Below are 9,143 nucleotides of genomic sequence, written 5' to 3'. Positions count from 1 at the left end.
GTATGTTATAAACTTTGACGATCTATAAATACTTCCACCAGTGACTCACTTTTCTGCCTAGTGATGAGGGTTGCCTACGCAGATTTTCTACTTGTTAAGCCTTTATTCACAAAAGAGTGCTTTCTACCTGAACAATCAAACATAGATGGAAGAGCAGGTACTTTGCCAGGGGAGAACTGACCAACAGCCTCGCCTCGCTCAGACTTTCCACAGCCTCAGCTTGGTCTGGCCGGTTTGATACTGTGAAGAGGTATGCATCTGTTATTCAGTCCTTCATGGTGCCATTAGCTCAGCTTTGGACATCTGTTATGTTCAGGTGAAATCTACTAGAGGCTACATGAGTGAAAAGAAAACTTTACATTTAAGGAAAAATGCATTCTAAAATAATTAAAAGTCCCCTCAAACTCTAATGAAACCTCGGGAGAGCATATTTGATGGATCTGTATTTGGGATGCTTTGTCATCACTGGTATGTTTGATTTTATTTTAACCATTCACCGGCATTTTGCTGCTTATAAGGCCATCTTTTATAAGAGAACATGACTAGAAGGTAAGCAGGGAGTTTACAGTGAATGTCTGTGAACTCAGTTGGTTGCCTCAGTTTGAAAAAGACAGCCTGGCTCTGACACTTGCTCTCTTCTGCCAAAAATAACATGCAGCTCCTGACCATCTGTGTCAGCTCCACCAGCTCTTCCAATTACAGCCATGAGAAGGATAAACAGCAAATAATACTGCACTTATCTGGGAGATGAAGTGCAATTAGGTTTTATTTAGGATTAACCTTGATCCATGTGGATTTTTTGTGGTTTTAGGCCAAAACAGATGTCTTAGACATACAAAAGAATGAGGAAATATATCAGTTCTCACTGAGGTTGTATCAAATAACAGGAGCTAGTGAGCAAATATTAAAAGGAAACTCCTTATGTACAGAATCTTTTCCAGTGTCATGCAACGGCAGTGCTATTATGACCAACAAAATATAGGCTAACTTCCAACAAAATTTTATTTCCGGGGTTGTAATGTCCGCTATCATAACCATGTGTTAAGCTCATTAGCTGATTTAGGAATGACATGGAAAAATGCACAGCTATTATATAGCGCTTTTCTAGTCTTATCGACCACTCAAAGCACTTTAGAGTACATACCACATTCACACACACATTCGAACAACAGTGATCAGCGGTAATTTGGGTTTCAGTATTTTTCCCAAGGACACGTCAACATGTGGACTGGATGAGCCGAGTATCAAGCTACCGTCCTTCTGGTTAGTGGACGACCCGCTTTACCTCTTGAGCCACAGCCACCCCAAATGACACCAATAATATAAACAAGAAAAGATTGTTTTGACAAATTAATATTGAAATAAGGTCTTCTTGCTAGCTTTTTCCAGGCTTTTTAGTCGTATCTCATGGTACTCCTCATTGGGTTGAGTTACAAACTTTTTATAGAGATATATATCATTCATCATCATGTGACCAAAGTATGGAACGTAGGTCATTTATTAACAGGTGGTCAAAAATGGGGGTAATATCAAGATCTCCATACACTGATGAGGACCCGGGATGTTAAGATTTTTTAGTCAAACTATTGTTTCCAAGGTCAACAAAGAACCTTTACACTCGAGAAAATTGTGCTCACTGTGTTACGAAACAAAGTTACACAATCTGATGATATTTTGAAATCTATATTTCAGATTTGTTCACATAGTGGATGATCATGAGACAAGGAGCACAACAAAGAACCACCAAACCTTCCTGTACTAATATTTCCTTTTGTATAATTCCCTTCACAATCACAACACATCGGTAAAGCTCAGCATCTCAATAAGCTAAAAGCAATGAGAATGATGAATAGCAGTGTAATTCAACTTGTAAGCTGTCTATCTGAATGTCAGTTGATGTTGTTTTATTGCACATATTAAGTATTTCACGTGTAATATTCTGACTCTATCAACTGCAAAACAGCTACCTACCACTTGCATTCACCTTTTCAAAGTTACTGGGTTCAAACTTCAGTAAAAGACTACCTAATAATTAGCCAAATTGTTCAGAATGTTTGTATCATTAATGAGCTTTGAATTCACTCTGCCATGTGGCCGACCACTTTCTAATGCAGTACATACTATATGAGGAAGAATGAAGGTACCAGCACACCATTCAAAATTCCGTCAGTTTAACAGTGCTCTGCTTATAGGGAATGGTAAATAAATGATTATATCAACAGACATTTCCAGATAATGAGAAGTCTATCTGTAAACTATAATTCATCAAACCAACCATCTAACTTACTAAACCTTATAAAGTATGTTTCCCATCACTCTCTACCACTGCTTATTTCCTATTACGGGAATAATTACTACTTTGTGCTTTATATGTATGGCAAATTAAACAACCAATAAAGGTGCTATTCAAAATACCAAACTGTCAGGTTCATGTTCATATGAGCTTATGTTTCTCACCAACGATAACAAAGCCTCCATCTACTTCCTTGTCGGATGTTGACTTCTTTGAGTCTTTACGCAGTCCAAGGAAACTGAACATGATTATCGTCTGTCTGTCAACAGAAGAAATTAAAGGTTAGGCCAACAGCCATTACATCATGTGAGCTGCCAGTATTTTTTCATCATGTTTAAGTGCCATTTTAAGTATCAGAAACGATAAGTTAAACTGTTCCAAGACAGAAATTATTATCTATTATCCTACAGCAAGGATGAGGAATAATGGATTCATTTGAAATAAACCAACAAGAGATACTTTCTAAATTCACTGTAAAATCTTAATATTACACTTTACGGCGGTGCACAACTTATCGCTGATTTCTTTCTGTTCTATCAATGTGTCACCACTAAATGCCTTTAGTCGTGGCTTCTAAGTCTTCTTTTTAACAGTCAAGACGCAAGCTATGCCCCTAGGAAGTGATGAATTGACGGTCTTACCGTCGTTGTCCCTTGCAGTGAAGTTCAGAATAACGCTATAAAATCAATTCATAGTTCCATAATGTTTACGATTCAGTTAGTTTGGTTACATTGGCTTAGTGTCAGCTCAGTAATTTATAGCCCCGCTCCGCGTTGGTTTTGCCAACCAATTGTAAATAACTAAATATGACCTAATGAATCTTCTGTCTGTGCTTTCCCCGTGAAATATCACCCAAGTTTTGTTGTAATGCTGACGTCACTGACCTCAATACGGTCCATGTTCGTGTAGAAACTATAAAAGTTACCTTCGGTTCTGTTGCAAATGATGCTGTCAGCAACATATGCCGGAACCATTAATTCGTGTTCTGGGGAATAGAATGTTAGAGCACAACGGATATGTCAAAAAAAAGCTGCGGGCGTTCGATATGTATTCCTGGGTTTGCCGTAGGTACAAGCCAGTGTGGGTTTCAACTTAATTTTAGATACCCCACCCGCTTGGGCTACCGTATGAAACAAAAGTATACAATGAAATATTTCCCGCGCTATTCGGCAACCTTCCCGAGTTCAGTAACGCCATAAGCTCAAACCCCTACAATGGCAGGTATAGTGGATGTCCCAAAACCAAGAATAAACTGCTCTATGCTGTCGCAGTATATCAGCACACCGATCTGCTTCGTTGGGCGTGTCGAAAAGGTTAGTTCTATTTGCAGCTAGTTTAAATTAAAATGTTGTTTTAACAGTTGTAACCGTCAGTAACTTAAAGTGTTTACTATCTGCGTTGTCAGGTACACCCAACAGGAAAAACGTTCACAGTCTCGGATGGAGAAGGAAAGATTGCAACGGTGGAACTTAACGAACCCGTGAGTACATTTTGTGACAGTCTTGACACAACGCTTCTTTTATCGGTTAGTGAAATTGTAAGCAACTGGTGGTGTCGTTTGTCTTTGGTTACTTGTCGGACATCGTCGCTGATGTTAAGACGTGCCTCGTAATTTTTCTTATCAGCCCCGTAGTGCTTGGTACTGAGCTAGGGGGCAACTTTGGTGTGACTGATTGGCCTCTCGTGCAGAATCAGTGCATGAAGGTATCAAAGCTCAACATCTGTTTTTGGTTTTTTTGTTTTTTTCGTTTTTAAACCCGTTTTCCGAGTTGCGACTCCTAATCCAAATAAAGAAGATGGTAGCCGGACATGGCATATGCCATGGCTTATTTTGTAAGACATGAAACAAAAATGTATCTTTTAATAGCAGTTAAATTTGTCTACATTGATCTTACATTGTGTGAGTTATTTTCTTACTCAATAACTTATATGTTCTATGTGTGGTACAAAATGAACAAGTATGAGATACAAATGTCATTTCCACATACCTGGATAGGAAATGCAATTGCCACTTGGGAACGTTATTACAAACTTTTATTATACTTAACTGCACAACTTGTTGTTAAACCCTCTGGGTTTTTCTAAGATTGACACAAACTGCAGCTAGAGGGCAGAACTGATGTGACTGTGGGTATTAGGTTGTTTGAAAATTAAAAGAATAATTTTCCTAACTTAGGAAGAAGATAAGCCATTTTCTTTTCCATGAGTCATGGTTAGAACAGTATGCATAGTTGTTAAACATGCACTTGTAGCTGGTTATCTACAAGACAATTAAAGGACTGAGGATGAATTTGGGACATAAATTATTGTTGTTGTTTTCATCATCATCAAATATCAGACTACACTGTGGGGGCAGTAAGCGACTAAAGACATATTTGAAGAAAGGTGGCTCATAAAAGTGGAGTGTACTGTGAAAGGCTTGTCTTGAATGATCCTAATGACCTGAATCAGGATCAATCTGTTTCACAAAGCAACTCCGAGATAATGTGGCAAACTAAGTCAAGTCTTCTTTTTTTTTTTTCATGACTTTGAAACACAGATCTAAGACATCAAGCATTTATCTCATCAATGCAGAAGATTGGAATGTTAAGAAAGAACCAACACAACCACTAGAGTTAACAAAGCAGAAGTGAACTTTTAGCTTTTTAGCACATGCTGTTGACCAACGTTGAGCTAAGGTTTTGACACAAGCAGAGATGACTGATCAATGATATTCTCAGTTAGCTCAGTCTTTTGCTACTATGCTTGTAATCATGACATCCCGCATGAATAATAGGATCCTTCTTTGTGTAATAAGTGCTCAAAATTAAAGTATGGATGTAGATGTGAAATGCAAATATTGTTAAACAGCTGTGATGTATCAAATAGGACCCTAGTCAGGTGATTTTTATTTTATAGAAAGAAAAAAGATGATTGAGATAATTCATCAGTCACAGTCCTAAGCGCTCAACAGTATACTTACAAACGTACATGTGCTCAAAGTGAGTCCATGCAAATCCTATCATATGTCAGTAGTATATTCCATATAAAAAATCAACAATAGAAAGTTGGAAAGTGGAATTCAATTATCTAAAACTGTAAACTGTTTTCATTTGTTAGATCAATTCATAATTAAGATTGTGGTCTCTTTTTGTTTCAAATTTCTACAAGGAATGTTGGATAGAAAAATGGAAAATAGGAAATTTGCAAATTGGAGTACTTTTATTTCTATTCATGCCTTGGCTTGCATGAGAAGGGCGGGATCAAAGCGCCTGTCTTAACTTGCTTCTGATTGGCCAGCAGGGCAGCCCAACTTGCCCATCCTTCCAGCTTTCATGGATTACATCCGGTCTCTGACTATCATGGCTGCTTACATGAACCATCAATCCAGTTATGCCATCTTTTTTCGTACTAAATGCACTTTGGTCATAGTTGCTAAATCATGACAGTGTCTGCTCATGACACAGACATATAGCATATAGCTTTTATAGCTACAAATGATGGATTTCACATATTGGCTTGGACGATTAGCATTAGCTAGCCTGTGTTCACACCTATCACTATTACACTGATAGGCCTCCATCAAAGCCGCCTAATACACGTGAAATTTATGCTAATGTCTAATCAAATGTTTTTTCATAAAAGCTCCAGCAGCTGATGTATGATCTTAGCAACTTAAATCCAAAGATCTCTTTACAACCGCATGTTTCCTGTTTTGCTCCTTGTAAATCCAGATCTTTTGCTCATCCTGCTCCCTGGCTGTGCAGTTGTCCCCTTTAGATCCTCTAATCTGAACTCAGGAAATCAGCACTCCTTTGCAAAAAACAGCAGCATTACAACTGTTTTTATAAACCTTTTTCAATAAAGGCTCATCTCACTGCGTTTGACAGCGTATACAGTAAACCAAAGCTTTGATGGTGGCTAACAAATGTTAAAGTGATAGGCCAATATCTGACATGTAAAATATATAGCAATTAAGCTAAATGACAAAAAAGATGCCCCCCCCCTCATTTTCAGTGGTGTTTGAGTTGTACATCACTAATATCTTTTGTGTTTTGTTATAGTGAACAGCGGACGAAGCCTTATGAAGTTTTGGGCCTTTTTTTTTTTTTTTTATATGAGCCGGAAAACATTTGTAGCTTCAAGGCTTCAAACAAAGCAAGTACAGCAACATCTTGTAGCAGCCCTTCAAGACTAGGCTCAAAGCACTACAACAAGTCACTGATTTTAAGTAAATCCCACGTGTGCAATACAAGTCCAAGAAGCCTGCATGTTGTTATCAAGTGTTATCAAGTTATTAAGTGTTGCATTAAATGTTGATGTTATTATGCAATATGTTACAGTAAAATGATAAATACATTGTCCAAAAGCTGAGAGATTTCTCTTGACGCAAAATAATAATCTACCTCATTGGTGTAGTTTAGAAGCTGTTGACAGCCGCTGATAGGAGCAGCTGGAGGGTTAGGTGCCTTGGTCAAGGGCACTTCAGCCACGCATACAGAGATAGGGGAAAGCACTGTTCATTCACTCCGCCTGCCCACATTTTTTCCTGCCGGTCCAGGGCATCAAATTCGGCGAACCTTTCACTACCAAGCCACTTCTCTAAACCACGGCTGCCCCCGTACAGCCAGGCACATTGTCCACTCTGGTCCATGATTTTTAACTTCATGGCTGATAACTTTTGTAACATTGTGATAGGAAACTGATATTCATTAATAGCCAATTACTTTTAGTCCATCACTATAAGTATGAGAACATTTCTCATACTTATAGTGATGTACACTAGAAAGACATAATCATATCTGACGATTCTCCTCTCAGTCCACTAAAGTCCATTACATAGCTTAGCTAAACCTTCCAGACTGTCAAACTAAAAGGAACTCTTTCTGAAGCACCAGTGACGTTTGAAGCTTCAGACGTCATTGGTCACATGGTATCCTTCATTTATTACAAGCTCTGACATAATGTTTTGAACAGTGTGCTTCATTGGGAAGTGAAACAACTTCCGAGTGTCGGTATCATCTGCCTATCTCTAGTTTTGTGTTAAACTTAGGAATATGAGAATAACATTCTGAAAAAACAAAAGGATAAAATAAAATACGAATTCATTAAACAAAACATGAGTTTAAAAAATTTGATGCAGTGTTAAATCCAGATATATATATTTTTTCCAGCTTGAAGAAGAGCTGAGTGGCATTGTTGAGGTGATTGGTATGGTGTCCAACAAAGGAGGAATAATGGCCACAATATACAACGTTCTACGAGAGGACAAGGGCATTCTTTTTGGTAGGTCTTATTTTGTTAACAGATCAAGTGGCTATTATACATTAGCATTCATCAGTTGTGACTAACAGTATGTTCTGTCTGTTTGTCCCACAGATTTAGAGCTCTATAATGAGGCCCTGAAGGTCATCCATGATTTCCCCCAGCATTATCCTTTTCAAGTGGCTTCAAGTGGATGAGCACTCACATTTGAAGATTGTTCACTAAAGATATTGGTTTTTGTGCCTTTCTGTTGTAAGAATAGAAAAATCCAAACCCACCCTTAAAGAATAAAGTTGGTGGAAGTTTTGTTTTTGGTTGTTGTTTTTTTTTCCCCTAATACTGTTTTTGTGAAGCTTAAAATTTTCAATTGTCATCAAAATTTGTTGATCGAACTCTGAGGTGTTACATTATATTGTAAGATTTTTTGTTCCCTTCCACCTGACATTATTGAAGATTACTCAATTTAAAGGTTTAGAATTTGCTTTTATATAATGGTAATTACCTGTCTATACATCTTGAATTTTATATTGTTCAGTGCTATTAAATCATGATGAATATCAGTAATAGATTGCGCTGATGTTTTTTAGGCATCCGTCGAGTCGAGACATACACAACTTTTTAATTTCCAGCCAAACAACTCTGTCGGGGTAGGGAAAGGGAAAGGGAATTTTAGACTTTTGAACAAGTCAGTATTCTGAATTATCAATATGGTGTGATATCATCCCAACAAACGAGAAGCTTTCCAAACCTGCACATGATTGACTTCTCTTTTTGAAGTACTGTTTTTGAGTTTAAGAAAAGCACAACATTCCTGATGTGGTATTTTACAGTATCATACAATATCTAGTGCAGTTTAGCTGGCCATTTGGTTTTTTTTTTTTTTTTAAAGCATTTAAGCTGTACATAACTAATGCACTGAATACTGAAAAAATAGTAGCTCTGTGGAATGTTTTGTATCAGTGTGGATGGTGTATAGTTCTTATGTTCTGCAATTTAAGCAGCAGAATTAATGCTTCCTACCGTGAACATGAAGTATATATTGGGCAGAAGGGGGCAGTATGACCAAAGATGCCGTCCCTAAGAAAGAAGACCTACAGAGCGAGGGATAAAAATGTACTCATTCATGCCTTCAAATGAATGCGTTTCCCTTGAAATAAACTCAAGTGTCTTATCAACATACAACCTAATCAAGGAAAAGTATATTTTACCTACTGGGAGCAACAAATTATCACAGTAATATTAAAAGTATAAACTGCACTCAGAGTTTATAGGAAACAGGTCTTGATGTTGGTCTTTCTTTTTCAAATATTTGGGCTGTAAAGCTGTTGTCATATGCAAAGGCCAGTAATACTAGCAGCATATTCACAGTTTGGAACAACCTTAATTTTTTAAAAATGTGAGTACATTACAGCAAACTAATACAAGGTCTTCTGATAAACATCGTATACGATTAGATATTTGTATTTTATAGCCTTCTGAGTGCATGTTTTTTAGAGACAGATTGGTGCTCACGTGCACTGAATTCAGGAAGCCTTCAGGTACTCTTGAAACTGAAAAGGTGATCACACTGAAGAAAATAAAACGTTCTTCAGGCACTCAAGCAAGG

The 9,143-nt window shown here is 37.5% G+C and overlaps 2 protein-coding genes across 4 annotated transcripts in view; one reads left to right on the top strand and one right to left on the bottom strand.

The window, feature by feature from the left end:
* Positions 1-3,208, bottom strand: part of umad1 (UBAP1-MVB12-associated (UMA) domain containing 1) — a 17,659-nt gene extending 14,451 nt beyond the window's left edge. Inside the window, exons 1-2 of one of the 3 annotated variants that reach the window (XM_040122597.1) lie at positions 3,178-3,208; positions 2,458-2,552 (exon numbers count right to left, since the gene is read on the bottom strand). In XM_040122597.1, the coding sequence (XP_039978531.1) occupies positions 2,458-2,539 (82 nt within the window). In that variant the 5' untranslated portion in view covers positions 2,540-2,552; positions 3,178-3,208. The other 2 variants (XM_040122596.1, XM_040122598.1) reach the window with 2 other exon arrangements.
* Positions 3,209-3,438: 230 nt separating this feature from the next.
* rpa3 (replication protein A3) lies at positions 3,439-8,097 on the top strand. The gene is made up of 4 exons (XM_040120982.1): positions 3,439-3,606; positions 3,699-3,773; positions 7,447-7,558; positions 7,652-8,097. Exons 1-4 carry the CDS (start codon positions 3,508-3,510, stop codon positions 7,732-7,734), a joined length of 369 nt encoding a protein of 122 aa, XP_039976916.1. The 5' UTR covers positions 3,439-3,507; the 3' UTR covers positions 7,735-8,097.
* Positions 8,098-9,143: the final 1,046 nt, after the last annotated feature.

The sequence above is a fragment of the Xiphias gladius genome, chromosome 24 (genome assembly GCF_016859285.1).
Source record: "Xiphias gladius isolate SHS-SW01 ecotype Sanya breed wild chromosome 24, ASM1685928v1, whole genome shotgun sequence".
NCBI lineage: Eukaryota > Metazoa > Chordata > Actinopteri > Istiophoriformes > Xiphiidae > Xiphias > Xiphias gladius.
The sequence above is the reverse complement of the archived record's forward strand: the minus strand, read 5'-3'. Positions and strand labels throughout refer to the sequence as shown.

Excerpts from the sequence above, each read along its gene's own strand:
- rpa3 (XM_040120982.1), top strand. The coding sequence starts at position 3,508 with ATGGCAGGTATAGTGGATGTCCCAAAACCAAGAATAAACTGCTCTATG. Across the intron at positions 3,607-3,698 it reads TCGTTGGGCGTGTCGAAAAG|GTACACCCAACAGGAAAAAC; the intron begins GTTAGTTCTATT and ends CTGCGTTGTCAG. Across the intron at positions 3,774-7,446 it reads CGGTGGAACTTAACGAACCC|CTTGAAGAAGAGCTGAGTGG; the intron begins GTGAGTACATTT and ends TATTTTTTCCAG.